This window comes from Aquarana catesbeiana, linkage group LG01 (genome assembly GCF_042186555.1).
Source record: "Aquarana catesbeiana isolate 2022-GZ linkage group LG01, ASM4218655v1, whole genome shotgun sequence".
NCBI classification, from domain to species: Eukaryota; Metazoa; Chordata; class Amphibia; order Anura; family Ranidae; genus Aquarana; species Aquarana catesbeiana.
In genome coordinates this window covers 479,654,185-479,673,788 of record NC_133324.1, presented here as the reverse complement: position 1 = coordinate 479,673,788, position 19,604 = coordinate 479,654,185, and the positions used below count along the sequence as shown (strand labels likewise).

At 43.8% G+C, this 19,604-nt stretch overlaps 1 protein-coding gene across 1 annotated transcript in view; it reads right to left on the bottom strand.

The window, feature by feature from the left end:
• Positions 1 to 19,604, bottom strand: part of FBXO10 (F-box protein 10) — a 180,210-nt gene that overhangs the window by 20,013 nt on the left and 140,593 nt on the right. Inside the window, exons 9-10 of the mRNA XM_073591559.1 lie at positions 18,499 to 18,774; positions 11,438 to 11,748 (exon numbers count right to left, since the gene is read on the bottom strand). Coding sequence (XP_073447660.1) covers positions 11,438 to 11,748; positions 18,499 to 18,774 — 587 coding nt within the window. The remainder of the gene's footprint in view (positions 1 to 11,437; positions 11,749 to 18,498; positions 18,775 to 19,604) is intronic.

Here is a 19,604-nt window from a genome sequence, read left to right as displayed (position 1 = left end):
GAACATCAAAAATTTATAGTACACTGACAGATTTGGAAGCACAAGAAAGACCAGAATACATAAATCAATGGGAAAAAGAAATGAATATAAAAATAGATAACCAAAAAGTGGAAAAAATGATAGAAATGGGATATAATAAGGCCTGGGACATGAAGACTATTGAAATGAATTATAAACTAGTATCAAGATGGTATATGACCCCAGTAAGAATACACAGATTTCATCAAGACAAAACCTCTTTGTGTTGGAGAAAATGTGGCCAAATAGCAACGATCATACACATATGGTGGGAAGGCCCAATAATAATGGAGTACTGGAAGGAAGTGTTAAATAACATAAAAGAAATAACTGAAGAAGAACTAGAACAAAACATCTGGACTTGCCTCTTCCATATCTATAATAAACCTAAGAAACAATATAGAAAATCAATAGTACCTAACCTCCTGAATGCGGCCAAGGCCTTAATTTCCAAGAATTGGCTAAAAAGTGGAAAACCAGATATTAGAAACTGGCTAAAGGAAATAGATTATCACTACAAAATGGAAGGAGGAGAGAAAAGGGATAATAGTAGATGGGAAAGTTGGAAAAAATACAAAGTCTCAGACATTTATTTAGATAAGATAAAAGAAAGAATAGGTGCAGAGCCAAGTGGATAAATAAATAACATAAAGGAACGGACCAAACACAGGGGAGGGGGAGGGGGGGGTGGGGGGAAATAAGAGGGACTGAGAGAGAATAAGATAATAGTGGGTTCATATTTATAGGAGGCGTTTTGTCGTCGATTTTTAAAATTATTAAATAATATCCTAGAAGGGAAAAACAATAAAGATGTGACGGAAACAATCCACAATGATGTGAAAAATGAGAAGAGATAAAGTTTGACATATAAAGTTGAAATAATGTCTCTCAGAAAAATTTTCGCTGAAGTGGGAAAAAAAAAAAAAAAAAAGCAAAAAACTAAACGCTTCTAGACGCAAACGCGGCTAAACGCGGCATGCAAACACGGCTAAACGGGCGTTTCTAAATGCCGGTTTCAAGCTTTCAAAAAAAATGTTCAGAGGACTTTGCCTCAGCGTCCCGTGTACATGGAGCCTAAAAAGAACTCAACACAGCTATTAATGTCTAAACCGCTGAAAACAAAAGTGAGTACACCCCTAAGTGAAAATGTCCAAATTGAGCCCAAGTAGCCATTTTCCCTCCCCGATGTCATGTGACTCGTTAGTGTTACAAGGTCTCAAGTGTGAATGGGGAGCATGTGTGTTAAATTTGGTGTTATCGCTCTCACTCTCTTATACTGGTCACTGGAAGTTCAACATGCCACCTCATGTCAAAGAACTCTCTGAGGATCTGAAAAAAAGAATTGTTGCTCTACAAAAGGATGGCCTAGGCTATAAGAAGATTGCCCGAGACCCTAAAACTGAGCTGCAGCACGGTGGCCAAGACCATACAGCGGTTTAACAGGACAGGTTCCACTCAGAACAGGCCTTGCCATGGTCAACCAAAGAAGTTGAGTGCACATGCTCAGCATCATATCCAAAGGTTGTCTTTGGGAAATGGACAAATGAGTGCTGCCAGCATTGCAGAGGTTGAAGAGGTGGGGGGGTCAGCCTGTCAGTGCTCAGACCATACGTCGCACACTGCATCAAATTGGTCTGCATGGCTGTTGTCCCAGAAGGAAGCCTCTTCTAAAGATGATGCACAAGAAAGCCCGCAGTTTGCTGAAGACAAGCAGAATAAGGACATGGATTACTGGAACCATGTCCTGTGGTCTGATGAGACCAAGATAAACTTATTTGGTTCAGATGGTGTCAAGCGTGTGTGGCGGCAACCAGGTGAGGAGTACAAAGACAAGTGTGTCTTGCCTACAGTCAAGCATGGTGGTGGGAGTGTCATGGTCTGGGGCTGCATGAGTGCTGCCGGCACTGGGGAGCTACAGTTCATTGAGGGAACCATGAATGCCAACATGTACTGTGACATACTGAAGCAGAGCATGATCCCCTCCCTTCGGAGACTGGGCTGCAGGGCAGTATTCCAACATGAAAACGACCCCAAACACAGAGTCACAGTAATTACTGTATGGGTTATATAGGCACCTTTTAGGTGATGGACACTGGCACACCCTAGACAGGAGGTTTAACTCCCTATATAACCCCTCCCCTTACCAGGAGTACCTCAGTTTTTTTGCCAGTGTCTTAGGTGTTGGTCACGAGTAAAGATGTGCTGTGCTGAGCTCCGCTGGAATAATCCTTACTTGGGCAAGCCATGCAGCCGGATCCATTCAAAGTGTCTTTTTAGGCCAAATTGAATGGTACTTGGGCCTCGTGTCGGAAAAAACAAGGTTTTGCCTGTAACGCTTCTCTTTTTAGAGCGCTGGACCCTGGGATCCAGTGCTTTGGTTTTTTCAGCCATATTTCCTGGTGGGCTGCTTTACGGGTCCAAGGGTGTGGAACCCCCGATAAAAAGGGGCCCCGGTCCTTGAAGGTTATTTAACGGAGCCCACCATAAGGGGTGAAGATTGGGTCTGTTTGGTTTACCACAGAACCCTGCCGGAATTTTTTAATTCTTATGGGTTTTCTCCTCTAAGTAAATGTTGTCATGCCTAAAGACGCCACCGGGGGCTGTCAAGAGCATGTACCTGTTCCATGCTTGTCAGTCTCGCTCTGTGTCAGTACAAGCTGCAGGCTTCCTCCAGTCCCAAGCCTCAGGTAAGATGTTGGAAGGGGGGCTTTTCTTTTAAACATCCCCCTCCTGGACAGGAGTATTTCTTCTCTCACCAGGAGGCAGAGGAAGCACGGACCAGTCGGCGGTATGCCGCGCCGCTCCCGCTGCCACCGCCATAGCACGGTGGTCCTCCTTCCATCGGCTCTCCTCCACCCCACCCTCCCCCCACATGCCAATCCGGTTGGATCAGAGGCCCGCTCGCACGAGAAAACAATCTTTTTTGAAAAAAGTGTGGGGGGGGGGCGCATTGGGAAGTCGGAGGAAGGGGGCAGGGCTTAGCGGGCATTGACGTGTCTCAGGCGTCCACAAACGGGGGGGCTGTGTAGGCTATGGGTGCACCTTTTGCAGGTGCATTCAGCTGACGGAGGGACACAGAGCAGATGGGGGCATGTGAGTGTTGGTAACACAGGCATTCCCAAAGCACGTTTACTTAGCATCAGGCTGGGCATTAATAGTAGTTGCTGGACTATTTGCTCAGCAGTGGATGCATTTTTGGCAGTATTTCTGCATTTGTGCTTAGCACTATGGTCAGAAGGGGAGGTACAAATCCCCCAAAAAACAAGGGCTCAAAGGGATCACCCTCAGGCTCTGAGGACCCTCCCTCTTCAACACCATCCCCCCTGAAAGGCCTAGGGAGGCTGGTCTGAGTTAGCCATTGGGTTCGTCAGGGGTTGCAACTGCTTCCGACATTTCAGACCCTGTCTATATTACTGAGGAGGTTTTCTCCTCAGCCATGATTGGATTGGAGGAAAGGTTAGCAGTTTTAATTGCATCTTCCCAGAGTGGGAGAAAACACATTAGGTCCCATTATACCACCCAGGACCCTCAAACAGAGGAACAGTGGGAGGGGAAAGATGAATTCCCCTCAGGGGACCGTGAAGAGGCTAATGACTCCTTTTCCGAGGGATCAAGTGATAAAGGACCTTCTTCAGCTTCACAAGCTGAGAAATTGCTGGTGCAATCTCTTACTGAAATGGTCCGCTCCACATTTAAGCTACCCTTAACTGAGTCAGTTGAAAAGCCCAGATAAGCATTTTTTCCCTCCTAAAAAGTTTTCAACACTTTATGCTATGGAGGAAAAATTCACTAAGATGTGGGGTATACCAGCAATTGACGCTGCCATATCCTCTGTAAATAAAAGTTTGACTTGTCCGGTTGACAACGCACAAATGCTTAGGGATCCAACCGATAAAAAAATTGGAATTCCTGTTGAAAAACTTTTTTTCTTTGGCAGGTTCAATAGCTCAACCTGCAGTGGCGGCAATTGGGGTATGTCAATCCTTGAGAGATCACTTGAAACAGGTGCTCCAAGGTTTTCCCTGAACAGCAGGCCCAGGATTTAGCTGCCAGGGGCTTTGTGTTTTGCAATTGAAGTGTTCAGAGATTCTATTCTTCAGACCTCTTGCCTTACGCTTGGCTTGGTGCATATGCGTAGAACCATGCAAAAAACTCCTAGCTGGTTTTCCTTTCCGCAGTGAAAGGCTGTTTGGGGATGATTTGGACAAATATATCCAAAAAATATCAAGTGGGAAAACTACCCTTTTACCAGTTAAGACAAGAAGTAAACATCCCTCATTTAAATGAGCTCCTTCTCCAGGGCCAGGGGCATCAGCCTCCTGGCAGTCGTGATGGCCTCCACCATCCAGTTCAAGAGGTAAACCTCAGGGTCAACCCCAGGGACAAAAGAAGTCCTGGGGGAGGAAACCTACAAGACAGAACACTAAAGCCTCTTTATGAAGGGGCGCCCCCGCTCGCTCGAGTGGGGGGAAGACTTCTGCAGTTCTCAGGAAGAGTTTCGAGACAGATGGGTGGTCTCCACAATAACTCTAGGTTACAAACTAGAGTTCCGAGAATTCCCATCTCCTCAGGTCAAACGTGCCCAAAGATCCAGAGAAAAAGAAGTCTCTCTTTCAAGCATTAGACAGACTTTTGTCTCAAAAAGTGATCATGGCGGTCCCCGCGAAAGAGCAGGGGTTGGGGTTTTATTCAAACCTTTTCACGGTGCCAAAACCAAATGGGGATGTCAGACCCATTCTAGATCTCAAGGATCTAAACCGATTCCTGAATATCCGCTCTTTTCGTATGGAATCAATCCGATCTGTTGTCTTCATCCTACAAGGAGGAGAACTTCTGGCGTCAGTTGACATCAGGGATGCATACCTGCATGTGCCTATTTTCCCCGCTCACCAGAAATATCTGCGTTTCGAAGTAGAAAAAGTCCATTTTCAGTTTGTAGCCTTTTGGTCTAGCTACTGCACCTCGGGTGTTTACAAAACTTCTGCCCCTTCCTCTGACCAGATTAAGGACTCAAGGTATAACAACTGTAGCATACCTAGACAACGTGTTCTTGATAGACCGGTTGGTAGCCCGCTTAGACCAAAGCATGGTCACCACAATCAATTACCTGGAATACCTAGGTTGGTTCCTCAACCTAGAGAAATCTAGGACTAGAGTACTTGGTGTTTTTACCCCAAGCAAAGATCAGCGCCATAAAGGAGCTGGTACAGTTGGTCAGGGCAAAGAAGGGTCCTTCTATTAGCCTTTGCATGAGGTTGTTGGGAAAGATGGAGGCTTCATTCGAAGTGGTTCACTATGCTCAGTTTAATACGAGACTGCTGCAAAACCGTATCCTATCGGCTTGGAACAAGAAGGTCTAAACGCTAGATTTTCCAATGCGTCTGTCACCAAAGGTGCGCCAGAGCCTCAGTTGGTGGAGGATATCCAAGAATCTGCAGAAGGGAAAATCCTTCTTACCAGTTACCTGGAAGGTGGTAACAACAGATGCCAGCCTGTCAGGTTGGGGAGCAGTCCTGGAAGAAGCGACTGTCCAAGGAAAATGGTCCAAGACCGAAAGGACCCTGCCCATCAGCATTCTAGAGATTCGGGCAGCGCACGTAGCCCTAAGGGCCTGGACATTCAGGTTGCGGAATTGTCCTGTCAGAATTCAGTCCGAGAATGCCACAGCAGTGACTTATATCAATCACAAGGGGGCACCAGAAGTCATGCAGCCCAGGGGAGGTAAACCATATCCTAGCCTGGGGAGAAAAGCATGTGCCATGCATATTGGCAATCTTCATTCCAGGGATAGAGAATTGGCAGGCAGACTACTTGAGTCGCCAACACTTGTTCCCGGGGAATGGTCCCTTGCCACAACATCTTCCTGGCCATATGCCAGAGATGGGGGATCCCGGATGTAGATCTGTTTGCGTACAGGTTCAACAGCAAAGTCAGCAACTTTGTGTCAAGAACAAGGGATCCACTTGCATGCGGAACAGATGCGTTGGTGACCCCGTGGGATCACTTCTCACTGATTTATGCATTCCCTCCTATTCTACTGCTACCACGGCTTCTTCGCAGGATCAAGGAGGAAAGGAAGTTGGTGGTGCTTGCGGCCCCAGAAGATCTTGGCATGCAGAGATCGTAAAGATGGCGGTAGGGGACCCAGGGACCCTACCACCATGTCCAGACCTGCTTTTGCAGGGACCAGTGTTCCATCCTACCTTACAAATGCTAAATTTAATGGGTTGGCTATTGAAACCCACATTCTGAAGAATTTCAGGCTCAGTGATATCTACATTGATTAATGCAAGGAAGCCACCTTCCAGAGTCACTTATTATTAGAGGTCGACCGATATGGGTTTTTCTCTGGCCGATGCCGATATTTAGAAATCGCGGTGGCCGATGGCCGATATGTGATGCCGATTTTTTTTGGGCTGATATATTTGGCCGATTTTTTTTTTTTTTTTTTTTTCCCTTCATCTCATAAAATCTAACAGTTAGACCCCTTTCACACTGGGGCGTTTTTCAGGCGCTTTTGGGCTAAAAATAGCGCCTGTAAAGTGCCTGTAAAACGGCTCCCCTGCAGTCTCAGTGTGATATCCCGAGTGCTTTCACACTGAGGCGATGCACTGGCAGGATGTAAAAAAAAGTCCTGCAAATGGCATCTTTGGAGTGGTGTATACCACTCCTCCACCACTCCTGCCCATTGAAATTAATGCGCACCAAAGCGTTTTGGCAGCGGCGCTTCAGGGGCGCATTTAACCCCTTCCTCGGCCACTAGCTGGGTTATAAGCGCCCCGCTAGCAGCCGAATAGCGCCTCTAAAATGACGGTAAAGCGCCGCTAAAACTAGCAGCGTTTTACCATCAACGCATGCCCGCTCCAGTGTGAAAGCAGCCTTAAGTAATACAGAATTTTTTTTCATTTAAACATTAAACAAAACAAACTTGTATGTATAATTTAGAAAAAAAAAAAAAAAAACCTATCTTAAATATTAAATACACAAAAACAGGTAATCAAAACTTTTGGACGAAAAAAAATGGGCTAACTTTACTGCTTAGGTTTTTTTTTAATTCATTACTGTATTTTTTTTTTTTTTAAATTGCGTTTGAAAGACCGCTGCGCAAATACCGTGTGACATAAAATATTGCAACAACCACCATTTTATTCCCTAGGGTCTCTGCTAAAAAAATATATATAATGTTTGGGGGTTCTAAGTGATTTTCTAGCAGAAAATACTGGATTTTTACTTGTAAGCAACAAGTGTCAGAAAAGATTTAGTCTTTAAATGGTTAAACTGAGAGCTTCTACACATGGAGTTCAGTCTATTGATAAAAAGAACCTGAAAGATACAATGTATCTTCTTATCAGACTTGGCAGGCTGCCCAGAGGAGGAGAGAATCCTCTCCACAGATAACCTCAGGAAACTTGCATTAACTTCTATTACAGAAGTCATCTACTTATTATTGAGTCTGGAAGGCATATCGCCTTTGGGCGCAGTGTGCTGCAGGCGGCAGTATAGGTCCTCAGGTCTGATTGCACCCTACTTAGTAAGGAAAGAGTTTGCGGAAACCTTGGAGTCAGTACACTCCCTGTTGAAGAAGGGGCCAGGTCAGGAGTCGGATCAGTGACAGAGCTTCCATTCCAATGCTCTACCCTCTACCTCAAGAGCTGTTGAAAGTAAGAGGAAGAAAGAGTAGCCCTCCTTCCATGCTGGATTCAGAGGAAGATGAGGGAGAAGAGGAGGCGAGTGCCTCCCATTACAAATTGTCATTAGAAGAAGTGGATGACCTCTCAAAGGCGATTCATACCACCCTTGAGATTTAAGAGGAAAGGGCACAATTATCGATACACTATAAAATGTACCAGGGGCTTGAGAAGACTAAACGCAGGGTATTCCCAGTCCATAAGGTACTGTCAGAAACTGTTAAGGAGTGGAAAGACCCAGAGAAGGGCCAGTTTTTTTTCCGGGTCCCTCAAAAGAAGGTTTCCCTTCGAGGAGGATGAATCATTGGTCTGAAACAAGAAACCAAAAATTGATGTGGTCTTCTCACAGGTCTCAAGATGCACTGATCTTGCGTTCTGAGGATATGGGTATGCTCAAGGATGCCATGGACAAGAGGGCAGACTCCTCCCTCCTGAGAAAGACGTGGGACTCCTCCCTGTCACATTTAAAGCTGGCAATGGCTTCTACAGTGGTTGCTAGAAACCTTGAATGCTGGGTGGAGCAATTAAAGGGACATGTAGAAGCCGTAACCTAGAAAGGACTTGTTAGAGTCCTTCCCTACGCTGTTGAAAGAAACTTCAGCGGAGTCCATTAGAGTCTTCAGCTCTTATCAACTCAGCCAGAGGGGCCTTATGGCTTAAAGGGTTACTAAACCCTCTTTTTTTTAAAATAACAAACATATCATACTTATCTCCACTGTGCGGTTCGTTTTGCACAGAGTGGCCCCAATCCTCCTCTTCTGGGGTCCCGTAACCTCACTCGCGGCTCCTCCCTGCATCAGGAAACCACCTAGGAGAAGTGCTCACCCTGGGGGTCCCTGTGCGGGGGCGCTCTCGAGTCCAGCATTTGCGTCCAAAGACACAGAGTGCCGGACTCGGCCCCGCACCCCTTCGCCAGCGTCATTGGATTTGATTGACAGCAGCGGGAGCCAATGGCTGCGCTGTTATCAATCTATCCAATCAAGAGCCGAGACAACAGGCAGAGAGGGTGAGTGCATCTCCGGCGTGGGAATTACAGGGCTCAGGTGAGTAAAATGGAGGGGGGGGGCTGGTCAGTGACAGAAGTTTTTTCACCTTAATGAATAGGATGCATTAAGGTGAAAAAACACGAGGATTTACAACCCCTTTAAGACCTGGCCAGGGGACTCTGCCTCAAAGGTGAATCTATGCGGAATTCCTTTTACTGGTAACTTACTGTTTGGCCCAGAACTGAAAACAGTCCCGGACAGGATAGTTAAAGAAGAATGCTTTCCCGTCCAAAAAAAATAATGTACCTCCAAAAAAGTATTTTTGTCCTTTTTCACAGTCCCAAAAGGAAAAAGAACAGAATCAGAAGAGACCATAGTACCTCCAGAGGGGAAGAGGTGGAGGGGGTGTGCTCTTCAGGCCCCCAGAACAGATGGTAAGAAAAGCAATGACGATTACCTTCCGGTGGGGGGAAGGCTTCAAGCTTTTCTACCTCAGTGGGAGGAAGCGACAGCAAGCCTGTTCGTGCTGAACATCAGTCAAGGATACAAGCTAGAATTTTCCTGGACACCCCAAGCAGGTTCTAACTATGACGTCCCTCTTGAAGGAACTGATTCAACAGGAGGTTATCAATCAGGTCGCCAGGGAGCAGGAGGGGGAGGGTTTCTACTCCCACATATTTTAAGTCAAAAAACCATCAGGGAAGTTCCGTCTGATCCTAAACTCAAAAATCCTAAACAAACAGATCTGTCAAGTTCAAGAAGTTCAGGATGGATACAATTTTTTCAGTAAGGAGGTTGCTTACCCCCAGATATTTTATGGCATCAATAGTCCTGAGGAACGCATATCTACATCTACCTATTGCAAACTAGTCACAAAAGTTTCTGCGGCTGGCTGTCAGCCTAGGAAGGAAGATATGGCATCTACAGTTCAGGGCTCTGCAAGAGTATTTACCAAAGTAATGGCAGAGGCGTTGGAAACACAGACTGAGGGGGGTTGCCATAGTTCCCTATCTGGATGATCTTCTACTATTTGTGGGGTCCTAAGATCAGTTAGCGGCCAATCTGCAGGTAACTCAGAGTCACCTGAGCAAACTGAGCAGGCTTCTGAATCAACAAAAATCTATTCTGTTCCCAGCTCAGTGAGTGAGGCTACGATACAGATTCGAAACAACAGAGAATTTTCCTTCCTTCCGGAAGAAAAAATACAAAAAATCCAGGTAGCTGTGAATCTAGTCCAAACCAATCTAGAAGTGTTGGTGCGAATGGCAACGCTACGGTTATTCACGGCTTCGATCCCGGCGGTACAGTGTACCAGACTACACACCTGCCCTCTCCAGAGGTGGTCTCATCAAGAGCCACTGGAAAAGAAGATCAAGAATGGCGCAAGAGCAAGGAGGTCTTTGTGGTGGTGGAAGGACCAAATAAATCTGTCGCAGGATCTCCCGTGGGCCTTTAGCACAACTAAGCGCCCAACAACAGATGCAAGTGCGTGGGGATAGGGAGCCCACCTCAGGGAGCGAGCGACGCATGGCTCATGGTCCAAGATAGAAGCCATTATCCACTATCCATGTCTTCATATTTATTACCTTTTGTATCTCTTGACCCTCCCTCTTAGAGTGTAAGCTCTAACGAGCAGGGCCCTCTGATTCATACTGTATTAAACTGTATTGTAATTGTAACGTCTGCCCTTATATTGTAAAGTGCTGCGTAAACTGTTGGCGCTATATAAATCCTGTATAATAATAATAAAAATGTAGCCATTTTATAGGCTGGCCCACAGATACAACATCCTGTAATTATTTGAGATAAATTCAGCAAAAGGAATCTGCTGACTCAAGGGCTAAGGTACAGACAAGGTTTGCTATTATATGAAATGCATAGACAGGTCCTAGACTGGCTGCACAGGGTAAAACACGCTTTCGAGAGGCAGGAGAGGGAGTATTTACTTGTTACAGTGTGCCACTATTAGATTTAATTGGATATGGTAATGGGCATAAAATGTAATATACAAAAAAAAAAAAAAACATACTGTACTACTAAAGACAGTGTAGTTAAAGCATTCACATCATATATAATAATATCTTTGAATTAAGCTTAAAGAATCTATTTTAGTTTTTCTTGGTGGGTGGGGGTGGGGGGACCGCATTGCAGGCATTATCCTGTAGGATTGGGCAAGGTGTCATTGAGCTAAATCACTATGAGCATACCTTCGGCAGGAGGGCAATATAATGTACATGTCTGTCTAGGCGAATGTTATATACTAGGGGTGATTTTTTTGTTTTTTTTCCCTTTTCTGTGCCTTTTGTTGTTCTACGCTGGTATGTTTTTTACTGTAACCAGTGGCTGTTTCCGCTATATGCGGGTTATTGTTGTATGTACTTTATTTCATGAAACTTAATAAAAAGTAATTTACAAAAAAAAAAAAAATCTATTTTATTGATTTTACCTACTAGAACTAGAATGCATTTGATGTCTAGAGGCAAGGCATTCTACTAAATAATCACTCTAGTATACCTTTAGGAAGTTAGTACCAAACAAGTCTTTACACCGCAACACTGCAGATACTGCCTACATAAGGCTAGCATGAAAACATTCCAATGGCCAGCTTCCCTATAATTAAAAAAAATAAATACTTTTTTTGAGATTTTTTTTTGCATTTAATTGATACCCCATGTCCTCTCCTTCACATCATTAGTTTTCTCTATATCTGCGATTTCCAAATAAATAATTGTGCAATGTATTTACCTTCATGTCAGCAGTATGGATGAGCTGAATGCCACAGCTACGGTTTCCTATGATATCATTCTCTATGATGGTCCCATCTCCTTTAGAAGCAATGCCATGGCTTCTATTGTCATAGACACCATTTCCCCTTAATTCCACTCTGCATCCTGTCTCAACATGGACACCGCTCAGTCTGTTGCATGAAATGCTGTTATTTCCAATTCGAACAAGTTGGTTACTTTGGAAAACAGCCACACCACTATCATGGTTGGCATGTATGGCATTAGCTATAATGTTCAGAGCTTCACTGCTCTTAATGTACAACCCAGCAGCTGAAAAAGATAAAATAGATAAGTTCCTTTGAGAACCATAATTAGGCTGTGAATTCAGTAAGATACTTACAGTATTTTACTAACTGTATTTATAACAAATCAAATTAGTATTATGAAAGGAAAAGTAGTGCACAGCAACAAAAATGCTGATGGCACTATAAATACAAAAGCATTTTGTTACATCAGTTTGATCAGTGTAAAAAAAAAAAAAAACTGTTGATCATGTCAGAAATTCATTGCTGTCCTTGGTCCTACGCACACTTCATTTGTTATCTCGGGGAGTTTCATTAGCCCTCCCAGTTCTAATGTGGACTTAGAATAATAAGTGTCTATGTTGTGGAAAATAACATAAGGGGAGTGTTTGCATGGTTTAGAAAGGACAACTTGGCAGGAATGACACTGCTCAGTCCACATAAATGCTTTGTGTGGTCAGCTCAGAACAGAACTTAGGAGCTTAGTACATTTTGGGCAGATCAACAGGTATTTTTCTGTACTTGCAGGGCTAACACATGAGGAAATGTACATGTATTGCAGATATGTGCTGCATGTGTTTTTTTGCCATTACATACACTTTCATGTAAAAAAAAATCATATTAACAATAATGTCCCTTTAATGAATACTCCTTTCTTGTTGTGACAATGTTATGTTCTCTAAAAAACACTAGGAATTATCGTACTTGTTCCCCACTTGCAATTAAAGTTGTTTGCTCGGAATTCTAGGCAGCCCTGTGAGTCAGTATTTATCTATTTGCTAGTCTATTAGTCTGTCCCTGTTTTTTATCTCTTTCTTTCTATTACATTACAATTTGGATCACAGCATATATGGGGGTGGTATATGAGACACAAGAATATACTGTAATATAGGAGTGTAGCTTACATTCAGGATAAAAATCAATTAAAACATTTCAGTAACATCTGTTTTACATACATTGTGCATTAAAATGCATGGTTTACAATCAGACTAAACAGCTAAATTGTGTGACGATTTAACAAAACCTTGTTTCTGCAGAGTCAGATTTCCTTTGGCGCCTAACACAACACTTCTTTGCTAGAATCACCCCTGTTCTTACACTGAACATGTGAATACTATTCTCTATTCACAATAGCACGTTTAGCACTATAATCAAAACGTGTGGAATATTACATCGCCTGACATTGAGTGGTCATATCAGAATGATAGTTGCAGGCATATTCCTGGTACCTTTTTACAGCTGACAGAGCACTGTCACGTAAAAGCAATCCTAGTGGCTAAATAGCCGCTGTATTGCTTTTACTGGTGGCTGGAGGGGGTCCCACTAACAGCCTTCCTAGGCTCTCCCATCCCACCGGGGAACTCAGGATTGCAGCCGGCAATTCTGCTGGCTGACCATAGAGCTGACAGGAGACTGCAATGGTCCTGATCATCTCTATGGTCTTAGAAACCAAAGGCGACAAGTATTTTGTCACTTCTGGTTTTGCCAGGTTGTAAACAAACTATTAATGGCTTGTAAAAAACATCGAAACATACAGCTCTTGTTATGATCCAAAGTTTTTAACTGCAGAGGATACATCTGGGGTCTAATAGACCCCAGATTTTGCAGTAAAGAGGACCTGCCACTGCCTATTTTTATCACAAGGGATCTTAACATTCCTTGTGATGACAATGAAAGTGATAAAAAAAAATACATTGTTTGTTAGACTCCTTATTTAGGTGTTCCCCCTTTTTAATTTTTGTCCCCTCCCCATCCCTCTTCCTCTCTCTCTGTTATCTATAATCTGATTTTCTTTCACTCACTCCACTATGGCCCATACAGTACTATCTCATCCGCGCCTGAAACTTTGCTCCTACAATGTAAATGGCCTCAATATTGCATCCAAAAGGGGCAAATCCTCTACCACATGCATAAACAACAGGTCAATGTGATGCTGTTACAGGAAACTCATTTCCACACAAACTTCACCCCTTCCTGCTCCAACAGATAATTTAACAGTTGGTTCAACAGTACAAACCCTTCTCTGAAAACTAAAGGCGTTTCTGTTACCTTCCATAAAAGACTCCCGATTGAGCTGATAGACCAGCTCTCGGACCCTCAGGGAAGGTATTTGTTCGTGAAGTTCTCTCTATGGGGTACGAAATTCATTATTGCCAACCTTTACCTACCAAATACTAATCAAATATCGTCTGCTCTGCGGTACATGAGGATCTTGTTGGACTTTGCAGATGGTAAACTAATCTTAGGTGGGGATTTTATTGCCCCCTTAGATCCGCTTCTAGACTCATCAACCTCTCGCTCATCCATCTCCTTTACTAAGCTGAGGGCATTCAAACAGGCTATTTACGACCTTCAACTAATTGACATTTGGCAGGTTCTGTTCCCGAAAACTTGCAACTATACTCATTTCTCACAGGTTCATCACTCCTATAGTCATATCGACTATTTCCTTAATGATCATAGCTGTTTGGATTGGTCACCCGATTCTGAGATAGATGCTATGGTCTGGTCTGACCACTCGCCTATCTATCTGACGCTATCACTCCCCTCCACTCCGGTGAGGGAATGGACGTGGAGGCTGAATGACTCAGCTCTTGCGAACCCTGACTGTTCACGCAGGGTTTCGGAAACCATCTCTAACTTCTTAGCAGACCATACCTCGGATGCTACCCCGCTACCCTTACAGTGGGAGGCGCTTAAAGCTGTCCTACGGGGAATCTTTATTCAAAGGCCTCGCTTGAAAAAGGCACCATCAGCTGCAATAGCGTCAGCAATGCAAAAGCTTTGCGACCTTGAAACCCAACATAACCGAGCCCCAACCGTGGCGACCCTTACAGAAGTATCAACAGCTCGATCCCAACTCAAAGAAATATATGAAGCTTCAGCTCGTACCTTTGCGGACAGACTTGCCCTTCATCAGTACCGATTTCAAGATAAATGCGGCAGACCTTTGGCTCGCTCCCTCCACCCAAACACATCTTCCACATTTATACCTCACAGTCAGGCCCCATCTGGGGAAATGATCAGTGAGCCCTCTAAGATATCACAAACATTCCGAGATTTTTACCAATCACTGTACAATCTACTGCCCGGCGTCTCTTTTAGTCCCCCCCTTACTCCTGAGACTGATAGACAGTCTTATATTGAGGAAACAGCACTCCCTACATTGGATGGCGATACTGTAGATGAGCTGGAGCAGGTAGTTACAGCAGACGAGGTTTGCAGGAGCGATCGCGGCCACCCCACCCGGTAAAAGCCCGGGTCCCGATGGTTTCACTCCTAAGTTCTACAAAATATTTGCTCCCCTACTGACCCTCTTCTTGGTTAAGGTGTTCAACACGTTATTGGAAGGCTCAGTGTCTCCTCCACAAACGCTTGAAGCCCACATTGCCATTATCCCAAAACCAGATAAGGACCCAACTTTGTGCGCTAATTATAGACCCATATCGTTAATTGGAGTGGACTTAAAAATATATGCCAAAATTGTAGCCAATAGATTGCAGCCACTGCTCCCCCACCTCATACACTTGAATCAGGTGGGTTTTGTAAGTGGTCGCGAGGCAAGGGACAACAACCTGAAAACCCTGCTTCTTACTGACTATGCTTGCACCCATGATGTCCCTCTATGCCTTTTGACGGGCGAAAAAGCATTCGTCCGGGTCGACTGGCAATTCCTCCAGATGTCTCTGGTGCAGATAGGTCTCCCCAATATGCTATCCCAAATTATGTCCCTATACTCCTCGCCTTCCACTAGAATTTGGGTGAATGGCTCACTGTCCCCCTCATTTTCTATTCACAATGGGACACGACAAGGCTGTCCTCTATCTCCCCTACTCTATGTCCTGGTCATGGAACACCTGACAATTGCTTTGCGCAATAATCCCAACATCTCATGTGTGTTAGTAGGACCCACTCATTCCAAACCGGTTCTCTTTGCAGATGACCTATTAATGTTTGTGACCCAACCCCATCTATCCTTACCACATATAATGGAGGAATTTACGAGGTTTGGGAAGCTGAGCAACTTTAAAGTGAATCATATTAAGTCAGAAATCCTGAATATCTCACTGTCTCAGAAGGTCCTCCGCCAAGTCTCCACTAAGTTTCCCTTTAAAACAGGTTCCACTTCCATCCGTTACCTTGGAATCCAAATACCCACAGAAGGGTCCCAATTGTTCTCCATGAACTTCGCTCCCTTCATGCTTAGAACCAAGACGGATCTCCCAACCTACACAAAGAAACGCCTATCATGGCTAGGCAGGGTGAATGCTCTAAAAATGGACGTTCTCCCTCAGTTTCTTTATTTGCTCCAGTCAATTCCTCTTTCCATACCCTCCTCGTTCTTTAAGAAGCTCCACCAACTGTTTTTTTCTTTTATCTGGAGGGGGGCTCGGTCTCGGATACGCTATGAAACTCTATCGTTACCCAAGATTCGGGGGGGAGCTGGAGCTCCAGATGCCTCTCTATACTACAGAGCAGCAGTACTCACACGCATACTTGACTGGTACCACCATCCCTCAACCAAATTATGGGTACAAATAGAAAGCCATCTCAATTCAATAGATCTCTGTATTTTGCCATGGACGCCTACTGAATTTCTGAAGGGGGGGTTACCCCTTGGCGACCTCACCCGACAAACTATACAAATATGAACCCGAATGAATTCCTCCAAGACTTTAGCCCCACTTAAGGGACCCATGACGCCTCAGTTTAGGACTCCGACTTTTCCACCGGCACTACAGGGGGAAAGTTTTGGACCTCGGAGAAAGGAGGACTACAGACGACTTGCCCAAGTCCTTCGTTCAGACTCTTCTCTGATGAAAGATGCTCCCTCCGGCCCATGTCCCCATACCTCGACGCATTGGCTGCAGAGGCAACAAGTGATATCCTAAATTCGTACCTTCCCTTCCTTGCCTGATATACTTAATGATTTAACAGACTTAGAGAACATGCTGCTTCAGGCTGACCCCCCCACACATGTGGTCTCTAAACTCTACTCTCTCATGCATATGGTTTCTAATCCCGACCTCCCCCCATACACACAGGCCTGGAAGGTAGACTTGCGCCACTCCATTTCACCTATTGACTGGCAAAAGAGCTTCATTCTGACTCACAAAATATCCTTAGCCTCCAAAGCTCAAGAAAAAGGGTTCAAGTTGTTGACCCGTTGGTACAGATGCCCCTCGACTTTACACTGGATAAACCCAGCACTCCCGGATACCTGCTGGCGTTGCCTGTCAGCCAAAGGAACTTTAATCCACATTTGGTGGGAATGCCCCCTGTGCGGACGTTCTGGCAAAAGATTCTCGACTTGTACTGCAGACTTATGGCGACCTTACTTACACACTCTCCTGAGGTAGTTCTGCTATCTATGCTCCCTGGACCGCTTAAATCGGTCACAAAAGACGTTCTGCGTCACTTTCTGGCAGCAGCTAGAATGGTTCTGCCCAGATACTGGAGGTTGACTGACATGCCTTCCCTGGGGGAATGGGCAACTGAGGTGGACCGAATCAATAGCTTGGAATGAATGTTGACGCAGGAATCGGGTAAAAAGGAACAATTCTCCAAGACCTGGACCTCATGGTCTATGTTTCGATACTTCTCAGAATTTATTCAATGGGCAACAGAGGACTCTAACATCACATCTGTCTGACCTAAGTGGAATGTCTCCTTCTCAATATCTAACTACCTTACTGCTTTGACCCCTCTATTTTCACCATCACTCCCCCTCCTCTCTGTACATGAAGCAGCGATACATGAATATCCGAACCATAATCTCTAAATTCGACAGACGGGAACTCTGTGACACACATAGAGTTCCCCCCTACGAGAAATGGTGTTTAGCACAGTAACAAAAGCCCTAGCATATTTATAATGGATGGGCACCGCTCGTTGAGCGGATAGTGGTGCTCACAGATCCTCAATATGTCTTGATAGATGCTATGGCTACACAGGCTTATATACTAAATTAACTCTGTTGAAGCTAACAAATTCTTTATACAATGTGACATTATGGTACCAATATCGAAATGTATATTTCTATCTTTATGTCAATGTACGATATACATATGTAATGTACATCTCTCTTTTCTTAATAAAATAAGATTGAACTAAAAAAAAATAAATTGAAGGTACAGGGTAAAAATAATATAATCTTTTTTTTTTAAGCACCCTGCTAGCGGCCGAAAAGTGCCACTAAAACGCCTCTAAAAATAGTGGCGCTTTACCGCCGACTCCCGGGCGCCGTGAGTGTGAACGGGCTCTAAGAATAATAATTCTAGCACCAGACCTCCTGTGTAAATCTAACCTGTAAAGGCTTTTAAAGCGTTGCCTATGGATAGTACAAGTTTGTCGCCGTTCCACAGGCGTGTGCAATTTTAAAGTGTGACATGTTTGCCATCTATTTACTCAGCATAACATATTTTATATATTGCCAAACAATTGGAAATTATATTGTGTTTTTGTGCATTAAGATTTATTACAGTTTTTTTTTTTTTTCCAAAAAAATTGCACTGCACAAATACAGTGTGACATAAAAAATTGCAACACCCACCCAACATTTTATTCTCTAGGGTCTCTGCTTTAGAAAAATATATAATGTTTGGGGGTTCTAAGTGATGATTTTCTAGCAAAAAAATACAGATTTTAACATGTTCCTGAGAAGTGTCAGAAAAAGTCTTGACCTTAAATTTCATAGTAACACTGAAAAACTGCTAGAAATACAGATTTAGAAAAAAAAGTTTTCAATGTAGACGAAAAAAAATTTTTTTTTTCTTACCTCCATTGTGGTTAATACTGTTGGACTCAATAAGTGCCACATTTATTGGCCTCCTTGAGGAGAAGCGATCATCTTCACTGTCCAGATCATTTTCCCAGTTGGCTGCTTCTCCTTCATCATTGAAGTTTTCATTACCAGCCTGGTTAGCTGCGTAGTCACTAGCGTCATCTTTGCGGCAAAAAACTGCCACCCCATAAATGCTGTTGTGGCCAATCTGGTTGCTGGTGATATGTGGAAGGCTGGATGACATAATCCATACTCCGCAGCCTTTATTGCCTTGGAGAAAAAAAAAAAAACAGGATTTTTCTGCACTTTTTTTGGCCAAACCAAATTAAACTTTCAATAGCTGTTAACTTGACATTTGTACCCACTGGCAGTGAATTTTTCAAATAACCCATGAAAGGCTGGTGTGGTCTAATGGTTGTATGTGGTCACCATGTTCCTAGGTTTATTACCAATGAAGCCTAAATTCATTTATAGAAGGGCACCTACTATTAAAAATAGAGTGGTAAGAAATGTAGTGGAACCACCAAAAAGACCTTTTACGTTTTTTACTGGGAAAGGTTTCTTTCCCTGAAAGAGATGCTTTGCATGCTCACGAACCAAACATCCCAAGGCAAAAATATTTAGCTTCAATTCAACTAGTACAGGTACTACTTTTAAGATTAATGACTTTATATGTTGTAATACTGAGGGGGCTGTTTATGCTTTAGAATGCAGTCACAGCTTACAATACATTGGACACACCAAGAGAGCCCTCAGAGTACATATCAAGGAACATGTACAAAACATTTTGAAGAGCTTTGATAAACATAGCGTATCCAAGCATTTTTCCCTTGTACATAATAAGGACCCCTCCCATCTCAAATTATGGGGAATAGAACCTTATATGAGACATTGGCATGGCAGCCACAAAGTGAGAACATTAAGTCAGCTTGAATCGAAATGGATCTTTCTAATGGAGACCCTTACACTGCAAGGACTCAACACTGAGTTCGACTTGTACTGTTAACTGTTGAACCGTCATTAGCGATTTCTAGTTTCTGCCTTTCCCTGGATACATATATTCTCTTGTCTGTGCACAATGGGCTGTGATTCTAGTTGAC